This window comes from Cryptotermes secundus, unplaced genomic scaffold, assembly GCF_002891405.2.
Source record: "Cryptotermes secundus unplaced genomic scaffold, Csec_1.0 scaffold1019, whole genome shotgun sequence".
Classification (NCBI taxonomy): domain Eukaryota; kingdom Metazoa; phylum Arthropoda; class Insecta; order Blattodea; family Kalotermitidae; genus Cryptotermes; species Cryptotermes secundus.
The window spans coordinates 97,085-118,095 of NW_019729226.1; the positions used below are offsets into that span (position 1 = coordinate 97,085).

At 42.7% G+C, this 21,011-nt stretch overlaps 1 protein-coding gene across 1 annotated transcript in view; it reads right to left on the minus strand.

Moving 5' to 3' along the window:
• The window catches only part of LOC111865575 (transducin-like enhancer protein 4), a 399,537-nt gene that overhangs the window by 83,606 nt on the left and 294,920 nt on the right, over positions 1 to 21,011 (minus strand). Inside the window, exons 7-8 of the mRNA XM_023853727.2 lie at positions 8,453 to 8,482; positions 886 to 1,087 (exon numbers count right to left, since the gene is read on the minus strand). Coding sequence (XP_023709495.1) covers positions 886 to 1,087; positions 8,453 to 8,482 — 232 coding nt within the window. The remainder of the gene's footprint in view (positions 1 to 885; positions 1,088 to 8,452; positions 8,483 to 21,011) is intronic.

Consider the following 21,011-nt stretch of genomic DNA (forward strand, 5'->3'; position numbering starts at 1 on the left):
ACTTGGAGTTGTGTTATTATTATTATTATTATTATTATAGCCTGGGCTGTTGAATTGGCATGCAAATAAATAAGAATTGAATTATTGTTCACTTGCTCCTGCACAACTGGCGGCTTCTCAAGAAGGGCTCATATACATGTGTTAGTTGGTCAGTTGCTTCTCCAACCACTGGCCTTCAGCGACATGTGTTTCTGAGGAAGATTCTGTTTGCAAACCTACGGATATTTTTAGTAACTCATGTTTAATTGTAAAAACCCTTAACTGATCATTTTTGTGTGCTTCCTATGTTCTATCATTGCTCTTGCTGTGTGTATTCGTCCTGAGTCTGCAATTGGCCACGGGCTGTTGACCTCGGCTTGTAAATAAAGAAAGAATCGACTTAGCATTATTACTACTATTCTATTGTCTCCTTGTATTTTGTTTGTGTGTGTTGTTTTTCTTCTTCTTCTTTTTTTGGGCTTACTTTGTTATTAGCCTCTGGGCTGTTAAGTTTGCAAGAGAATGAACAAGAATTCAAATGAATTGCATTTTATTACGACGCTTCTTTCAAAAGAACAAACTACGAATCAAAATTATGAAAAAAATACGAACACCGGACAAGAAAATGTTCCCGCGTTCGAGCTCCAACCCCAAGCAATGCATTGGTGGCTGCTTTACGAACACTGTAATATTTACCGATAAATAAAAAGGCGACTCCGTTTACACGCAAGAATAGGTTATACCTTGTTACGTGTTTTCCTTTGGTTTTGGTAAAGTTTTATTTTAATTTGTTATTTGAGTTTATATTAGGTTAATTAAAAACAATTAACATAAAACCCCAACAATATCATGCAGGAACAAATCCCGCTCTTTCTTTGGTCTGTGACCACTATTACGAGAACTTACCGCTGTTCGATTTGACGTCATCTCGATGCAGATCCGGTTTTGCTCCCAGCATGCTTAGCGGATGTGCACCCGGCCCTAGGGCTCCTGACAATCCTAGCAGACTGGCGGCAGTAGATGGTGGGCCGGGTAGCCCCGGATGGGGCATCATAGGGATCGGAGGGGCATGGGCAGCGTGTGGCAACTGCTGCGCATGCATTTGCTGCTAGAAATAAAAACAGAAATCTTACAAACTTAACTCCAGGTCGACAAACTACAGAAGACCCCCTCGCCCCTCAAAAAAAATCGCATAACTTTAACCCTGTTTAGATACATATAACGTGAGGTGTAAGCTTCAATGCATAATCCAAAATGTGTAGGATGGTCCCTAGGTTGCCCGTCCAACAGAATTACCGTATATTTTAGGGTTAATCCTATGAAGCATGAAGACAGACCAAGCGTTGTCTGCTTAGTGACTGCAATTTTCAGTGCAACTGCTCTGAGGCATCAACACTAGATCAAATATTAATACATTTCCTGGTCTTTTGCCAATTAGAAAATGCGTATAAGATATATAGGTCTCATAGTACGCGGGTTCAAATACCCGGCGGAGGTCGTCGAATTTTTAAGGGCGGAAAAATTCAGGGAACAAGTCCTCCGGGAGGGACTTTAAGCTGTGGGTCCCGTGTCGTAGCTTTACGGCACGTAAAAGAAACTCATGTCTCCAAAGGAGGCCACTGAGCAAAATTGCGGACGTTTCCCGCCCAACAACAGTCTCTAATACCTCTGGTAGATGGGGGAAGCATTATAGATATCACTCAGCTAGTAGAGGCCGATCTCGCTGGCTGGGCGGAACTGATGGTAAGCACCAGTACCGGTAGGATATAGAAACTGGTAGAATATCATAGACGGAAGCACAATGGACCAAGACACGTCTAAGTGCATGGGGAAACCCACCCTCTCCAATAACTAACTAACTAACTAACTACGTATACAGGTCTCATATTTTGTTGCATATTGCTGTGTAAATAACTAATGGTAATATTTATTTTATTCCTGTCAACATAAAACGGTTTCCAGCTAGTAGAGTTCCTGGAATGCAATTTGCTCTTAATTTCTTCAAGAATTAAATTCTTATCTGTTGGTATTTTTCCCAAATACTTTAAATCTGACATATATTCGAAGGATTTATTATTAGTTATATAAATGTTACAATTTTGTCCCGAATTTTTACAAGTTAGTTCTCTGTTTCCACTTCCAGATCAGCAGTGTCTCACAGAGACTCTGCTTTTCTTCACGGAACCTATGCTTTCTTTCAATAAATTAACATCATCAGCACAAACCTGATGCTGGTGTATCACATTTAATTCCAGTCCGCCGTGGCTTATTCTAAAACAACGGTGAAAACCAATGTTGATAATGCAAACATTTGTTTCAGTCCAACCTGAATAAGAAACACACGCGACAAATATCTACCTGCAAGAGCTTTACTGTGGGTTTCATTTCTATGTACTGTAAATTCGTATTAATTATATCGTGTTTATATGGAATACAATAAGAATGCGGTATAATATTTCTCTCCTAATTGAATGTGGACTTAAAGGTTTATATTAAAATAAAAATTCGCATAGTGGGGGTGGAGTCCAGCTGGGTCCATTCGGCACGTCGGCCACTGATTCGCCTATTGAACCTGCCCCGGGTGATTATGATTATGGAGAATTTGGTGGAATGAAGATTGGCAGGGGAAACAGAAGTACCCAGAGAAAACCTGCCCCAACGCTACTTTTCCCACCACAAATCCCACTTGACCAGACCCGGGCTCGAACCCGGACCGCCGCGGTGGGAAGCCAGCGACTAAGCGCTTGAGCTATGGCGCGGTCTAAACTTTATATTATTTATCGCATGAAAGTGATGGTGATCTATGACAAGTGATTTGAGGTATTCATGGAGGTGACTGGTGGTCTAGTTTGTAACGTTCAGACCCCGATGATTCTTAGGACTACATGGCGGCAAGTCTACAGCCTACTAATTCTGATTTCTTGCGTGGCTTACTCTTCTACCCTGAAGATGGAGGCAATATGTTCTTCCGAGACGTCAGGCTCCCTCCGAACTCCATAGCGTTACAAACCAAAATACCGTATTCATCTGTGATAAGTGTGTTGCTCTGAGTCGTGTGACGCAAACACATTTCAGAAGTGTTCCGGTAATCTGACTGAAATAATTAAGGGCGGTAGTGTAGTAAAGGCAGTAATGCAACCCCGAACTGAAAGAGCTTCCCCCCCCCAATTTTGGTAACATTATAATTACACTGTGACCGCCTCTGTGGTCTACTGGTAAAAAATTCCTGGTTACAGATCAAGAGGTCTGGGTTCGATTCCCGGCGCTGCCAGATTTTCTGAGAAGTAGTGGGTCTGGAACAGTGTCCACTCAGCCTCGTGAGGATAACTGTAGAACTATTTCAAGGAAATAGCGGCTCCGGTCTAAAAAACTATATTAATGGCCGTGGGGATCCGTTGCGCTGACCACGCGGCACCCTCTATCCGCTAAAGTTGGCACTAACTCCGCCGACAAGCGGCGGTCGCTGGGTCGGTATAGTTCGCTTGAGAACTACAAGCCACGGAGTATGTTTACGATTACATTGTGCCTCACAGAAACAACTGATCCGTAATGAGCTACAGTGTTTAACGGAACATGATAGAGAGGTCATTTCAAAATTTAAGGGTCTTCTCGGTAATTTATTTAGTTCGATTCGAACCGAACACTGCCGATAACAAAATGCAGACGCAAGGATTATCGCGGTGCAGTCGCCATAACAGGAATTTTGAGGTTCCCGTGGCTTTACTCAGTACCTCGAAATAGGCCATGCAGCCGGAATAGCTCAACCGGTGTAGCGAATGATCCCCGTGTGTGGGTTGACTTGTACGTGTACAGCTGAATTCTTCGCATCACTTTACCACATCGCGACGTATCCTACCGCGCTACATTTGCTACCATGTTATTCCGACGAACAAGGAGGGAGTGGTAATTGACTCCTTCTTCTACTTACCAGGTTAAGCCCCTTACGTAAAAAATTCTGATATAATTTATCTTGTACATAAGCATTAGGACTTTCACTACGCAGAATCAAGCAACGCCTGGGCCAACCATCTGGTGATATTCGGTAACAATGGAAAAGCTGTAGGTACTACTTAAGTAAATATTCTCCCTATATCATTCACTGAAAAGTAGTAATATATAAATTCACGCACGGCGAAATCATGAACCTAAACATCTATACAGTTTTTTACACATATAACAAGCCTTTACATTTCCCTCTACAAACACAAAAATAACCGCGAAATGTCTCGTCGCCTGTGGCTATATTATTCAAAAGAATCTGCATTAAATCTTACTTGCCAAAACTGTACACGGAACTCGACAAATCCGCTCAGAGAAAAAATGCAATATCTTTCAACCAGATTTATCTCTTCCAGTACTCTGTCCTACACCTACAGCTTACATATAGCTCTCCCTAATTACCTAGACATTTTACACAAAAATTCTCCTGTTACCTTCCCTAATGCTTTGTCCCTAATATTTGCAACCTTCGTCATAAACTTCTCATTACCAAAGAATCACCATTCTTTGCAACACAAGTTTCACTCCGTATATCAGTTTGAGGACATCTTAATGCATACAAGTTCTTCCTCGTCACGTGTCGGGCATTTCGATTTTCGGTTTCACATCTTAACCCTTCTAATCACTTACATGACCAAACGAAACCACCTGGGTTATATGTTTAACTGTACACGATTCCCGTCCACACTGAAGTCTGTTACACTGTGCTAACCACAAGGTGATTAATGTACGAAGCAATACACAAACCGGACACGTACCTAGCAAATACAATGTGCGGTAAACAGGACTGTCCGTGTAAACTACAGGCGTGGCGTATTTACATCCAGTTATTCAGGAAGAACAGCTAGTCCAACTCTTTCGTGAAGACATGTTTCACAGTAATGCCACAATTTCGTTACTTCTTACAGTCACTGAGAGTTACCAAATTTGTCCCTGTATATTTAATACATAAGTTCAGAAGTTTGATTGTCTTGAACAAGCAATGACTTTCTTCCAATGATTTCCCTTAATGAACAGCATTATGTAATACGCCTAATACGCAAAAAAGAAAGACTGAAATGAACCATAACCAAAATTTAACCACAACCCTCTGTTACAGTGTCACTCGTGAAATACGAAACGCAATGTGCAAGAATCAGGAGGCATTTGACGGGAATGCACTCAGTGCTGAAATATTTCAGAACATATCTCTAAACTTTCGTGGTGATCCACATTCCTTCAGAAGATGATCCACTTACATTCCGATGAAAGCATTGTTTCTCCAACCCGCTGGAGTGATACCCTGCCAACCGAATCAGAAGTTTAATAATAATATGTGGGCACGCGGCAGTGTAGTTGGTTGAGTCACTATGCTAACAGCCGGAAGGTCGCGGGATCAAATCCCGATGAGGTGGATTTTTTTACAATTTATCTAAACCTTCAAGCCGCACTATGGCCCTGGGGTCGACTCAGCCTCTAACAGAAATGAGTACTAGGAATATTCTTGGGGGGAAAGGGTGGCCGGCGCGTAAGGCTGACAACCTTATTGGCATCTATAAAGCGACTGTCTAGAAAATTTGGGAACCTTAACATCTCACATCCCTATGGGCCTCCACGGCCTGTTATAGGGATATCTTTACTTTTACTTTTATTTCTACAAGAGAGGGCCTTGTCCATCAGATTTCACGATAATTCTCTCTCAATTGTCATCATACCGTCGGGGTTAGCGAATTTAGACCTCAAGTAAATCTACCTATACATTTTCAATGGGAAAATGCCTAATTTTGCGGAAATACACTTTTAAAGAACTATAATGGGTATACCTGCAATAGTGTCTCTATATCCTAAGTAACAAATTATTACAAATTCATATTGGTATACGTATATTAAAAATTCACCAAAAAGATACAACTTTGCACTGGAACCATATGATAAGGAACCCAACATGTACAGAAGCCGTACTAAAGTGGAGTCAGATGTATTCTGAAAATGAAAATAACTTAAACCCTGGGCTATATTTGAGGAAAGTTAAAAGGAGCAATAGAAATCGGCTTTTCCGATGAAGTTTCTGACCATGAATTGCTGAAACAGAACAACATTACTTGAACACATCTACACACATAGTACACGTGAAGATCATATCTACACACATCAAACTGTGCAACTGAATTAACACAACTACACATACACACATACACACAGAGCATTTGGTTGGTGTGCAATTCACAGGCAACAATAAAAATTTGTTAAAAAAACTGAAACCGTCAGTCGTGGTAATAACAGTAGTAACATTAGTGGTGACGGTGGCGGTGGTGTTGGTGGTGGCAGTATCAGTAGTAGCAGTACAAGTATAATACAGTGAGTTTTCTAAATAGCGCAGCCGCGAAGGTAAAGCTTGGGTTTCCTCGGGTAGCGGTACCGTAATCAAGCGGCCGTAATATGACGGTGAATGACGTCACTAAAACGTTTCCATGGAAACAAAGGAACGTGGTTTCCATGGCAACGTTTTAGTGACGTCATTCACCTTCATATTACGGCCGCTTGATTACGGTACCGTTACCCGAGGAAACCCAAGCTTAACTGAATGCGTTCTGGTCGGCCCGACTTGAAAGGACCGTCAGAGCCTGAGCACAAGAATAATGTCACCGCATTACTAATACTGCATATAAAATGACGGAAGGAAATAGAAAAATCAGTCATCCATACTAAGACACACAAAGAGGTTAACAGCTTGCAACATAGAAAAACTGAGACAGAAAACACGCACACACAATAAAGCAAGACGCATGCAAAGAAATCGCTTTATGAGGCCCCATGTGAAATCTCTACGAAGGCAGGCAATAAAAAGTTGTACTGTATTAACTGATAACAAAATAAAATAAAAAATACGAGCTGTTTGATCACTCTACCAGTGCTATAGAATGTCTACTATGTTGATTGCTTCAGTAATTAATTTAATGCAAAACTGAGCGAAATGCCAGTTTACCGAAATATTAATAATCCCCTAACAATCAACTAAATACCGGTCCGATACAGAGACTGGAAGCAGCTTAGTTAAACGAGCTCAATGACATGAATATAATTTAGACATTCGCTGGTGATATTACAAAATTACTTGGATAAGAAGAAAACAACACAGCAACTTAAATGATGCTTCACAGAAACTTGGGCGATTATGCATAGAAAGGACAAATCTACACACATTACAAAGAACAAGAAAAACAAGGAATTAGGAAGAAGTATTTGCAGTCTTCCAGTCATGATTATAATCGTACCATACATGTGAACATCTGGGCTGTGGCACGTCCACACACAGGCACGTGCTGTGTCTACATGAAAACAATTTCCTGACTTATTTCTTCGTCATAAAAAAGCTGAAAATATAGAAGGACTGAATTTGAATAAAATAAAACACACAGAGGGCAGAAAACTATTCCTACTGGGAAAACTAGTAGCAAAATTGCAGGAACATTTATTTTATGGAAGCATTTCTAAATCTTAAAATATCAACCAAAAAGAAAAGGAAGTTTTCGGAAGACCCCTGAAACGATGAAATGGTCCCAGCAGGCTGAACACTGGAGTGAATAACAACGAGATTCATTCTTAGATATATTTGTTTAAAAGAAATGTTATTTCAGACTGTGCATATATCGTATTTGAACAATCAGGCTTTCAACTCCAGTTCCGAAGTCACATTTCAGTTGAAACAATCATGCTTAGAGACTCATGACAAATTAAAATAAAATATTTACTTTTCTAGGAAACGAGTTCTGGTAATTACTAATTTTTCTGAACGACTGAACCTACGTTCACCGTGATGGGTCTAAAAAATAGGATAAGTCATACCATGTTCTTAGTGCATATACACAAATACACATATTTAACTTGGTATTATATATAGAACGACAGCAATTTCACACCACTTATGGTTATTGAATTAATAACAACATAGATATGATGGTTGGCACAACCACATTATCTGCATGTAAACACTAAATGTTCCATTTTAACCGCGTTGAGATCATCCAAACATATTCAGGGCTTATTAAATTGAAAGAAGAAATATTCTACAGGGATACCAGGGCTTAATTTTCCTTTAAAACGTAATCTGTTAGTACTTTTTACGTTTCTAACATATACACCTTCCTGTTTTTCGTTGTGAAGGTCGAGTGAAATACAGTAAAATGTTTACGACATAATTATAACATCGAATTCATACAATTAGAACACATTAGGTTAGGGAAGGCATGAAAGGACTTCATACCAGAGAGCTATTTGACATGATGCAACTTAAATCGTGTGGCTGGAATGTGTTCAGGTGTACTTAATGCCCGTAACTAATAAAAATTTGCCATTTCGTTGATGCATATCGCTGCCAAGTAATAACCACCACCAGCTAAAAATAAATCAGTTTAATCATGCAACAGACATACAAGTATCCAGCATGCCATGAGGAGAGAGAGAGAGAGAATAATCTACGGTTGCTTGTACTAACCAATAATCGAGGTAGGTCAGGGCGTTGTTGCTGTAAAGAGACAAAAGAAAAGGCGATTTCTTTCATGTAGCATGATGAATTTTACAATGAAATAATAGCCCATAACCTAGAAGACAGATTAAATAAACCCATCAAATTAAGATCGTGATAAATGCTACATAGCACCACATCTTGTGTGGTTTCAAGATTTCTATATAAATATACACTAAGACTACACAGTGTTGTTGTAGCTATGTTTGTCATTTGTATTCTTTAATGACGCAAACTGCATTACAGTATATTAGATCTCTCCTCTTTAAAACAGAACTACGTGATATACAGTTTCAAAACTCATGACCTTGAAATATCATTTTGGCTTTGGATATAAGGAAAGTTATTTCACATTTTAAACAAAAACCTGTTAACGCAAGTTATCTGTTTGCTGTGTAATCCTCCGAAGTTGACAGCCATTTCTGACCACTGACAACGCAGAGTTTATGAAAATGACGTCACACGCATCGCGATTCGATTACCCGGAGATGGGCCAATATTTGTGGTTAAGAAAGAAAGCTGGCATCACCACGTGCTGCATCGGAGTATTTACTGAGTTAACGGCAAAGCTTTATTAACTTGCCAGAGCTAACATTTACACTACGTGTATAAGGTTAACTTAGCTACGAAATGAGTTAATCTACAGCGCAGAATTAGTAAAGTTTTGTGCGCGACAGACGGAAAGGGAGGATGCTCCAGCAATGATCTACAGAATGCAGAATCACGTAAATTTGATCAGTTGAAGTTGTCGCAATTTTAATTAACACACCAAGGACACGTCACTCCCCTATCTCCGAAAGCCGAACTTCTTACTTTTTGCTCTAGCTTATATTAAAAAAAAAATCCGGAGACGAGCTCTCAAGGAAAGTTTTCACCCTCACTTCTCCCTTCGCCACCCTCTTCCTTTCTACTTTATTCACCATTCATTTCCCCTTACCCCATCCACCCTAATCAACATTCCAATCTGGTTCTCCCTTGATCGAAAATTCAGCCTGCGAGGTACGCAGGCAAGCCAAGCAGGCTGTCAGAGTAAATTAAGCCCTGGTGAAATTCTTTGCATGTTTCAACAGTCAATATAAGTGTATAATATTATGTATTAGGCGTAGTATATAGGCTTATATACTTCGGTCTCAAGCTGTGTTTTTATACGTACAAATTTTGGTTGCTTCAGGTTGGAGAGTCGAGAGAAATGGGAAATGAAAATTGAGGAAGGAGAGGAGAGCTGAAGTAAGCGGATTTGAAAAATTATTCCACAGAGTAGATCTCCTGGGCTGCTCTCCCCGCCAAAGGCGCCATCTCTCATCCCACGGTACCCGTAAGCACAAGTCACGCCCGTCGCACTCACTGACAATACAATACGCAACAGGAATACAAAGCAGAGGCAACAAATGACCTCACGACTACTGTGCATGATGACGCAAGTCAAGCAACTTGACGAAGTAATGGCACAAGTCTTAACAGAACACAGACACCTTTAGTTCCGGCCTTCAGACTGCAAGGTCAACAGAAGACTTAATTAAAAGCACGAAAATCAATACACATGTGTATCTCGCACAGAAATCAGAGTAGAAATTAGTCGTGAAGCAAACAAATATAGAACATGAGAAACGGAATAAAAAGCGTTTCCTGAAATACCAGGCTTATCCTGAAAGTAAAGATACAAGTCCAGTAAAGATGAAATCCCCCCCCCCCCCAAAAGNGCAGTGCTGCCGTGTGAGATAACCGTATGACAGGGCAGAATTCACCGGTCACAGTCACGGCAACGTTGTACTCGCAGTTTGTGTTTAAAATGGCCCTGTCTATTCAGAATCCCGCCAAATGTGAGGCTCGTGCAGTAATTCGTTTTCTTCACGCGAAAGGAGGAACTGCTGCTGCCAGCTTGTTTCTGTTTACGGCGAAGATGTTATGAACAGGCAAAACGTGACAAAATGGTGTCGTGGATCTGAAGAGGGAAGAAGGGATGTTCATTATGAAATAGAGAGTGGAAGGCCACCCGTTGTCTCTGACGAAATCAGCAAAAAAAAAATGATGAAGACATTCGTGATGACAGACTTTAACCAGACTTCATCAACAAAGTCCAGAAGTGTCAAGAACTGTTCTCCATGGCTAAGAAAGCAGGACGCTGGGATTAGAAAAACTCCTTCCCAGGTTCACTAAGTGCATTGCGATCCACGGTGACTATGTTGAAAAGTAAATAAAGGTGTGCTGTAAAAGTGGCAAAAGTGAATAAAAAATGATTTACAGATATTTTCGGGATTTTGTATCTTTACTTTTCGGATATGATTCATAGTATTTACACACGCGACCATAGAGTTTGCTCTTCCTGCACATGCGACAAGCTTCCAAAGAAAATATGGAGGCGAAAATTCGCAATTTAACACAAGTCAGTATTTATTTAACGTACTACTCGATGCGGTAACTTCTTGGAGTTAGTAGAAAGTGAATCTTGCTTTATTTCTTAGCATAGTGTGTCTGGAATACTCTCTCGCGAATAGAAAACGTATGGAAACACTCTTCCAGACATGAAATTGAGTTCAGATACATAAATTCTGAATAAACAAACCGTTAACCTGTGTGTGTGTGTGTGTATACGCGCGCATATATATGTAAGTAATGTAACGCCCTCTCCATGTCAATCGCAGCGAGTTCGCGCGAACACCGATGGACGCACCACATGACGCCTTGCCAGTAGCCGTATGCATTCCTTGTACTCATTAAGCACTAAAACCATGGTATTCATGGTAAAAAATGTAAAGCTGTCCCTGTAAGAGTCCGTGGAGGCTCAGAGGGTTGTGAGACGCCGAGGCTCCCATATTTTATAGAAATTCAACTCATATATGGCGGTGAGGTTGTCAGCCTTAACATAGTGCCTCAGCCAACTGCGCTACCGCCTGCCCCCTATGGTATTCAAGGTTTCTGACGTAAATGAATCAGATATTAAAACTAAAAATAACATCATTCATATCAATTATTTCCAGGAAATACAGTGCTGTTTTCCAATAACATAGCATCCCTTGTGACGAACGAATTGCTGCTGTATATCGTCTTCATCTCGGTCAACAGACCAAAATCCCTCATGAATATCTTCCACGTTTTTGTATCGATTTCTCTCCCACACCTTTCAACGTTCGACTGTTTCTTCCTTTCATCCTACTCTATACATCCTATGTCACATATTTACCCCTACGCAAGAAAGTATATATGTATATTTGGTTTTGAAAATACTGGGTCATGAAACCAAGGTCCATACATTAACAAATGAACCCTCGATCCGTCACACTACACGATACTTAAGTCAACAGCAATTCCATCAAGTGTCCCCAGTTTAATATAAAAATATATAAATACACCTCTACATGTTTCGCCCAGCACTGGCCATTATCACAAGCAGAGAAAGTAGAGAACTAGTTTACATATATGTACAATATGCACATGTCTGCGTACAGGAACTTTTACGATTAAAAATTAAGATTAGATATATTATTTTCTTTATTGCTAGTGGGGTGGAACTAAGTCCCTTGTACTGCGTCCACTTCTGGCCTATTGTACCAGCCCCAGATGATAGGTGAGGGTGATTGTGGAGCAATTGGTGGAATGAAGATTGGCAGGGGAAACCGAAGTACTCGGGGAAAACCTGCCCCAGCACCACTTTGTCCACCACAAATCCCAGGTGAATAGACGCGGGATCGAACCCCTGCCGCCACGGTGGGAAGCCAGCGGCTAACCGCTTGAGCTACGGCGCGGCCCTAAGATTACATATAGATACTATACAGTTACATCTAGTTTGTTGATAAAATTAATATATTAATATTATTTAAAGAGGTTAAAAATTGTAGTTGCGTAACGCGGAATTGATGGTGTTTCCTTTTCCACTGTTCGTATGTAGAGTATCTACACGCTCATCGGTGGGATGTGTGTATGCAAGGTGTGCTGTATTGAACGCCGTGCATACCACAACAGCATTCACTGTCAGTCGGCCCTTTACAGATAGAACGTTCCTTAACAGCCGAATCGGAAATAAAACGGAAGATTCTGGGATGGATTAATGGCCTGCTTTCCTTTCACTACAAATTATATATATATTCATTGCAGTGGGAATGTGCTTTCTGAGCCGTTGCCTGAAAAGGCCGCCTCTTCGTGGAAATCGCCCTCGGTACCCACTCGATTTGAGGCTGGGAGAGCCTGGGAGCCGGTCTTGACGCTGTGAAGAGAAAAATCTTGCCATGCCGGGAATCGAACCATGGCCTTCCAGAACGCGGTCTGTAGCTGTAGCGACTGAGCTAACCCGGCTCGTAAGTAATTTTAGGTGAACTGACATATTACATCTAGGTTTTACATAACAACGGCGTACGTAATGAGGCTCCACGTATTCTTCGAACTCAGTCTGACAACCCATTGGCTTCTTCTTCATGTCTTGTAGGACAGCTGTGTTCCGATGCGCTTTTAAACTCTGTATCCCAAACACCAGGGCGAGACTGGAGATCAGTCTGTGCGTCGCCACATGCAAAAGTAAAAAAAAGTTCGTATACGTTCTGTTTCTGGTAACGACAGAACAGAGAAAGTGAACAAAGAAGGGTTTTACAATCTATGCCTGTCACATAGTATGGTCAGAGCAATAAAACAAGAAATCCATTCAAACTTTTGGCTAAAAAATTCGTGAAAACAGAGCTTGATAAGTAATGAAGGATATTATTAAAACGGGTGTCAGACAACTAGGTGAGTTAGAACAACCTCGGGTTACTGTCGTATGGAGGCTTTCGGTGATGATACTTCTGGGCTTTCCAATTCCACTGACATTTCTTGGACATGAATAGATAAAAACAAAGGTAAAACTATCCCTGTGAGAGGCCGTGGAGGCCCAATGGGCTTTGAGACGTCGAGATTCCCGGATTTCCTACAAAATTGGCTCATAGAAAGCGGAAAGGTCTTCACCCCCAGGATGAGTCCTGGATAACACCACCTCACAACTAGATTTAAATCGGAGGATTCTCTTTGGTGGCTTTGTTAGAGCACATCTTCCCCCAAAATTATGAACTTCCATTTTAGTGCCGTAAGAGTAAATTTCTGCAAGACTGCAAACATTGTACCATCGTGCACCTTATTCTCAATGCATTGTAATGTTTCACGTCTACTTCAACTCCGTGGCTTCAGTCAACTAGCGAACTATACCGACCTAACTACCGTCGCTTGTCGGCAAAGTTAGTGCCCTGTGGCCCAGTGGTCAGAGTTTCTGGCTACAGATCCAGAGATAGGGGTTCGATTCCCGCCGCTACCAGATTTTCTTAGAAGTAGTGGGTCTAGAACGGGGTCCACTCAGCCTCGTGATATATTTTTTATTGCTAGTGGGGTGGGACTAAGTCCCTTGCACTGCGGCCACTTCTGGCCTATTGTACCAACCCCAGATGATAGGGAGGGTGATTGTGGAGCAACTGGTGGAATGAAGATTGGCAGGGGAAACCGAAGTACTCGGAGAAAACCTGCCCCAGCGCCACTTTGTCCACCACAAATCCCAATTGACCAGACCCTGGATCGAACCCGGGCCGCCGCGGTGGGAAGCCAGCGACTAACCGCTTGAGCTATGGCTCGGCCATCTCATGAGGATAACTGAGGAGCTATTTCAAGGAAATAGAGACTCCGGTCTAGAAAACCGAGATTAACGGCCGTGGGGATCCGCTGCGCTGACCACGCGACACCCTCTATCCGCTAAAGTTGGCACGTCTACTTCAACATTTTCAAATTAATTTTACTGCGACCTTCCACCCGGACGCCCAGCAGGTCAGTTCGAATGGGATGCTACTGGTACCCATGTACGAACCTCCCTCTTCCTATGTCTCTCTGGATATCAATGGAGGTGCTATAAATTACGTTGTAAGATGTGCTGTAATTCGCTTCACTGAAAGGGAGACTTTAATGTAGGAGTAGGCCCTTACTTGCAATGCATGCTGGGAAGGAGCCGTTCAGTCTAGCATGAGAACGATAGAGGTTGAAGTTAAAAGGAAAAGTGAAGAGAATCTGAAAGAAGGAAAATAGTTTTTTCTACTAATAACATTTAGCTGATGAAAAACACGACACTGATTCATTTTATAATTAAACTGGGGGGGAAAATAAATTCGCAACTCGTTCTTAATCTCTCAGGACAGAGAAATCAGGAGAGAGAGAAATGAGGTTCCCAAATTAGTGAATGTGACGAGGTAGCGCCGTGCAGACTGGTGGATACTTAACAATGTTTCAGATGAACTCGATTAATCGAGCCTGTGGACACTGCATAATCTCAAATATTTGCGATTTTTCGCGGCTGTGAATATAAGGAACAGAACAAAACTCGGTGGCCTTTACCGACCGAGCGACCGCCGCTTGTCCGCGAAGTTAGTGCCAATTTTTGCGGATAGTAGGTGTCGCGTGGTTAGCTCAATAGATTCCCACGGGTTTCTAGACCGGAGCCACTACTCTTCCATTCAAGTAGCTCCTCAACTATCCTCACGAGGCTATGTGGACCCCGTTCCAGACCCACTACTTCACAGATAATCTGGTAGCGCCGGGAATCGAACCAAGTATCTCTGGATCTGTTGCCAGGAATTCTGTCCACTAGACCACAGAAGAGGTAGTGAATATGAGGACGCCGTGAAATTTGGTAGATATCTTGAAACGCTCCGAAGGCGCGCCCTCTTCAAGGGGGAAGGAGTAGCACAGGTAATTATGTATCAGACCATTTAACAAAACATGACGACCGAGCATGTCCGTGTAGCAGTAACGCTCTAGTCTCGTATTTGCGAGATACCGACCTTTCTGATCAAGGGTATTCGTAATTTTGTTCAGTTCCTACAGAAAACCGCCAGCACAGCACATCGATTGGTCAAGATGGCTTCCTTCCAAATACTTTCCAATTCGCTAGTCATCAACTATCCTGTGATGTGAGGTTATCCTGATACAGACACTGCAGTAAAATAAATCACCAAAAAGAAAACGTAGCAGTTGTTAAATACGTTTCATCTTCGATGCATTTCATTTTCAACTATATAACATCCGTTAAATGGAGCTTGAACAAATAAACTGACAATGTATTTGTTCGGGCGCTGCGTTTGAAGATGATGTTATTTAGCAGAAGGCTATACTGGCTTCAAGAGAGACTTAATGTTATACACAAACAAACTACACTTATTACTTCTGCTTGTAGTTGTAGTGGAAAGCGTTCCAACTCCGTCCTTCGTTCCAATAATAGCCTTCCTACTATTCGCAATTCTGTGCAACGCTCGACAAAGAGTTCTACATACAGGAGATGGAGTGAGCGTTTATTTCTTGTTTCTTCGGTGGTGGCTTGCCTGGCGTAATCTTCGACTCCGCAGATAGAGGCAATAGGTTCGTATGAAACGTCGGTGAACTACCAACCACATCTCATCCGATAGTATTCCTCATAGGCAGCGCCACAGAACCTAAAATCCAAGTTTTTGCTCACAGGGATGGCGAAGAATTTCCAAGCATTTTCTGGATCCCACATGATTGCATTCCTCCTCACTAGAGCCCGCCACTGGTCGCTGTTGCTGAACCATATGAAATCAGCCCACCCTCGCCTTACACATCTAATTCCTCTTCCTTTCTGTATCATGCGGGTCCTACGACAAAACTCAAGAATATCAAAAGTGACAGTGGACCTAGTAAGAAACGAAGAGGGTGGAAAGCAATTAAACAGACGAAGAAAAAAGCAATTAAACAGACCAAGAAACAGTTTTTTTATATTTGCTAGCGGGGTGGGACTAAGTACCTTGTACCGCGGCCACTACTGGCCGTAGTACCAGCCCAAATGATAGGTGAGGGTGACTGTGGAGCAATTGGTGGAATGAAGATTGGCGGGGGAAACCGAAGTACTCGGAGAAAACCTGCCCCAGGCCACTTTCACCACCACAAATCCCACTTGACCAGACCCGGGAAAGAAACAGCTTAGTCGTGACTCGTAAATCGACGAATCTCACGACCCGTCTGTGAAGCAGTAAAAATCCATGTAATCTACGAACCGCAGTATGTTATACCTTCTGTAGGCAACCTTACGGAAATAAACTCCTGTTTAAAATGTCTACATTTCCCACAGGAATACGAATACCGGAAGTACATTGAAAGGACAATATTGGCTTTCTAATGTTGACGTAAAGGCCTACAAGTATGTCACTGACGATTACGAACCCTTGTTTCAATCGCAGATGCAGTACACCAAACTCTTCAGTAATAACTTCAATGAATTGTTTTAGTGTTTGCTTTACCAGTTCCCCATACCTACGTGAAGTCCATACTGTTTATGAACAAGCATCACTGTGTGCATAACACTGATCAATGATCCTGGATACTAACTGAAAACCAGTGGCAGACCAACTATTAATGAATAACTATTAATTAAACAGTGTGGAATCGCATTCCGCGGCAATTACAGGCAAAGAGATGCCGCGTTCCCTCACAGCCACCATTACGACTGTGGCTGCAGCCTGCAACACACATACGAGCCTGAGAAATGATCATGCTTCTCTTCCCATCAGCTTCGTTAGCAGCAGCAGCAATCGAACTCAAATAATTTTATGTGGGCACTAGTGTAACACCTGGTGAGAACTTAAGGGGAATTCTCATTTTTTACATATGCTTTTGCAGTATGAACTCCCCCTACTTTCATCCCTATTCCTCCCACTTCTACAAGTTATCGAATGATACGTCGAGGCCAATGTGTAACGCCATCATCCACAGACAGCAAGTCACAAACGGTTTCATTTACATAGTATACTGGATTTCACATCGGTACTCACAGCGACTGGTTATGGGCTAGAGTTCGAGTCCCTGTAGGGTCAAGAATTCTCCATGAAGTCCAGACTGGCTCTGAGGCTCACCCACCCTACTATCAAATGGGTACCAGGGGCTCTTTCTTCGGGGGTAAGACGGCCGGGGGTGAAACTGAACACTCACCTACAACTAGTGCCGAGGTCAAGAAAACATGGATCTACACATCCACTCCCCCATACGCCTTCTTGGCGTAGTGTTTAATTAGTTAAGCACAGGGACGTTAGCATTACTCACACATGATACACAGAAACAAAAAACTGCACGCTCGGCCGTGACCTACTACATAACTTAGCTTCGTGTAACGTGTTAGTTCTCGATAATTCGTTGCAATGGCAATCCCAAACTGTGTAATGACCATGATAAGTCTAGCGCTTACAAAACCCTTCTGTATATACAGGAAGGATGTTAAAAAATAAGTATGCATCAGATATAAGCACCATAAGTAGAAATTATTTGCGTCAACAGCATGTTCTAGATTAGGTAAAAGGTAAAGCTATGCCTGTAACAGGTTGTGAGACATCGAGATCCCCACATTTTCTCAAGACAGTCGGCTCAGAGATGGTGGTAAGGTTGACAGCCTTACGCATCTGCCGCCCTTTACACCCCAGGAAGAATCCTGGTATTTATTTCTGTCAGAGGCTGAGTCGACTGCAGGACCATAGTGCGGCTGGAAGGATTAGGTAAATTTAAGAGATCCACCTCATCAGGACTCGAACCTGCGACCTTCTGGTTTGTAGCATAGTACCTCAACCAACTACGCTAACCCGTGACGGCGATCTAGTTTAAACATTTACATAATTAAAATTGAATGACTGAAATACTTATTCAATAAATTATGAAAGTGGCGAAGAAGAAAACGTCCTTTTCAGTTCAAGCCAAAGCTTGCATACATGGCTATGAAGACGGAAAAAGCTTCAATCCAGTTCCTAAAGCAAGAAGAAGAAAGGAGGAGGAGATGCAGAAACTGGAGATGATATGACGACGAAAGTCCAAAAAGGCCGCGCCATAGCTCAAGCGGTTAGTCACTGGCTTCCCACCGCGGCGGTCCGGGTTCGATCCCGGGTCTGGCCAAATGGAATTTGTGGGGGACAAAGTGGCGCCGGGGCGGGTTTTCTCCGAGTACTTCGGTTTCCCCTGCCAATCTTCATTCCACCAAATTCTCCATCATCATAATCACCCGGGGCACGCTACAATAGGCCAATCAGTGGCCGCCGTGCTGAGTGGACCCTGTTGGACTCCACCCCCCACTAAGCGAATTAAAAACAAAAAAAAAAAAGTCTAAAGACGTTAACTGTGCAGGTTATGGGAGTAAAGTTTTTTTTTTTTTGAGATCCCCATTTATTTGCAATCTGTATAAATACATTTAGCAAATTGTTGTGAGTTGTGTGAAATGACGTGTGGAGGGGAGCTCATTAGTTCCCCTCCGTATAAGAATAGGTTGGGGCCTGGTGGGAGAAGGGGAGAAACTTAAGCTAAACTTAAAACTAAACTACTAACTAAGATTTAAGCTAAACTTAAAACTAAACTACTAACTAAGATTATATTTTGAATCTGATGATCAGATCGATTGGCTGGTGTCGTTTGAGGCGCCTTAGGTCTGGTGGTTGTAGTAGTTGAGCTGCAAGTTCGTTGGGGTGTGTATGTAGTCGAGCTCTATATTGGGAGCTCCACTGGCTGATCTCTTCCTTGATTGTGTTGATTTGAAGATCACGCCTGATGATCGAATTTGGGACGTACCATGGCGCGTTGGTTATTAGGCGCAGTACTTTTGACTGGAAGCGTTCCAGTATTTCTATGTTGGAGTTGGATGCTGTCCCCCAGAGTTGTAATCCGTAGGTCCAGATGGGCTTGAGGATGACCTTGTATGCCAGAAGTTTGTTGTGTATTGAGAGACTGGACTTACGGCCTATAAGCCAGTACATTTTGGAAAGTGTGAGACCAAGTTGTTTTCTTTTGGTAAAGATATGCTTGTGCCAAGTGAGGCGTCTGTCCAGATGTAGACCGAGATACTTGACATCATCTGATTGTGGGAGATCCTCATTGTTGATATTGACCTTGGGACAAGTTTGACTTCGGGTGGTGAATGTGACGTGTGTTGACTTCATGCTGTTGACTTTTAGGCGCCATTTGGTTAGCCACTCATGGATTGCTTGTAGGTTGTTTTGCAGTTTTTGTGAGGCTACAGTTGGATTGGGGTCTGACGCTAGGATCGCAGTGTCATCTGCGAAGGTGGCAGTGATGGAGTCATGGGATGTTGGTAGGTCCGCGGTGAAAAGGAGGTAGAGCAGTGGGCCAAGTACACTCCCTTGGGGCACTCCTGCATTGATGGGGTGGAGGTTAGTATAAGATTCTTCTATTTTGACTTGGAAGAATCTGTTGTGTAGATAGGATTTGAGGATGAGATAGTAGTTGAGTGGAAGGGACTGTCGGAGCTTATAAAGAAGTCCTGGGTGCCATACTTTATCAAAGGCTTGCGAGATGTCGAGAAAAGCCGCAGAGCAGTATTCCTTGGCTTCCAGTGCTTCGTTGATTTTGTGAACTAATCGGTGTGTTTGGTGAATCGTGGAGTGCCGTTGGCGGAATCCAAACTGGTGGTTAGGTAGCAAGCTGTTTGTTTCGACTATTGGAAGGAGGCGACTTAGGAGAAGTTTCTCATAGACTTTGGATAGGATGGGTAATAGGCTAATTGGTCGATAGGAGGTGAGTTCGTTAGGGGGTTTCCCCGGTTTTAGGAGAAGGATGATCTTTGCTACTTTCCACTGAGCGGGGAAGTAGCCAGTGAGGAGAGAGGCGTTAAAGATTTGGGTGAGATACTGTATTCCAACAGGAGGTAGTTCTTTTAGCATTTTCCCCGTGATAAGGTCGTATCCTGGGGAGGTAGAGGACTTGAGGCCTTTGATGATGGAGTTGACTTCTGATTTGCGAAAGCGGATGGGGGGGAGTTCGAGTTGATGCGGCTCTTCTAGGTGGTGGGTGAGTGCTTCTTCGTCTTCTGGTGGGTTTGTAGTTGGATGTGGCTGGAATACGGCCGTTAGATGGTTTGCGAAGGCCTCCGCTTTTTCCTTGCTGGTCTTGGCCCATGATCCTGATGGAATCCGAAGTGGATAGGAGGAAATTGGGATTTGTTTAGCTTTCCTGGCCGCTTTCCACAGAGAGTAATTGGTTGATGCCGATGGGGAGAGGTTGAGCAGAAAGTCTTGAAAACTTGAGTTGTTATAGTCTGTGAGTAGTTGCTTGAGTTCCCGTGTGACGGCGTTGAATAGACGTTTGCTTTCCGGTGTCCGTAGGCGGTGCCAGTTCCTCCGGAGTCTCCTTTTGTTTTGTAGCTTTTGGGTGATCAGTATTGGGCAAGTCTTGATTTGGTGAGGGGTGGGGTTCTCTGGTGTTGAGCTCCAGCCTGCCCATTGAATAGAGTCATTGAAGATCTTGATGGCCGATTCTATATCAGAGTCGGTTTTGAGTGGGACCTTTAGTGGAAGCTTGTTGTTGAGGAGGTGACGAAATGCGTCCCAATCTGTCTTGCTGTTGCAGATTCTGGGAGGTGGTACTCGTGGTATGGCTTGGGTAGCAAGAGCGATGAGTACCGGGGAATGATCGGAGGAGAGTTCAAGACAGGATTTTGCGACAGCAAAGTTGGTTGGGATGCCCTTAGTGACACAGAAGTCGATGAGGTCTGGTAGTTTTTTCCTGTCAGTGGGCCAATGGAGTAAAG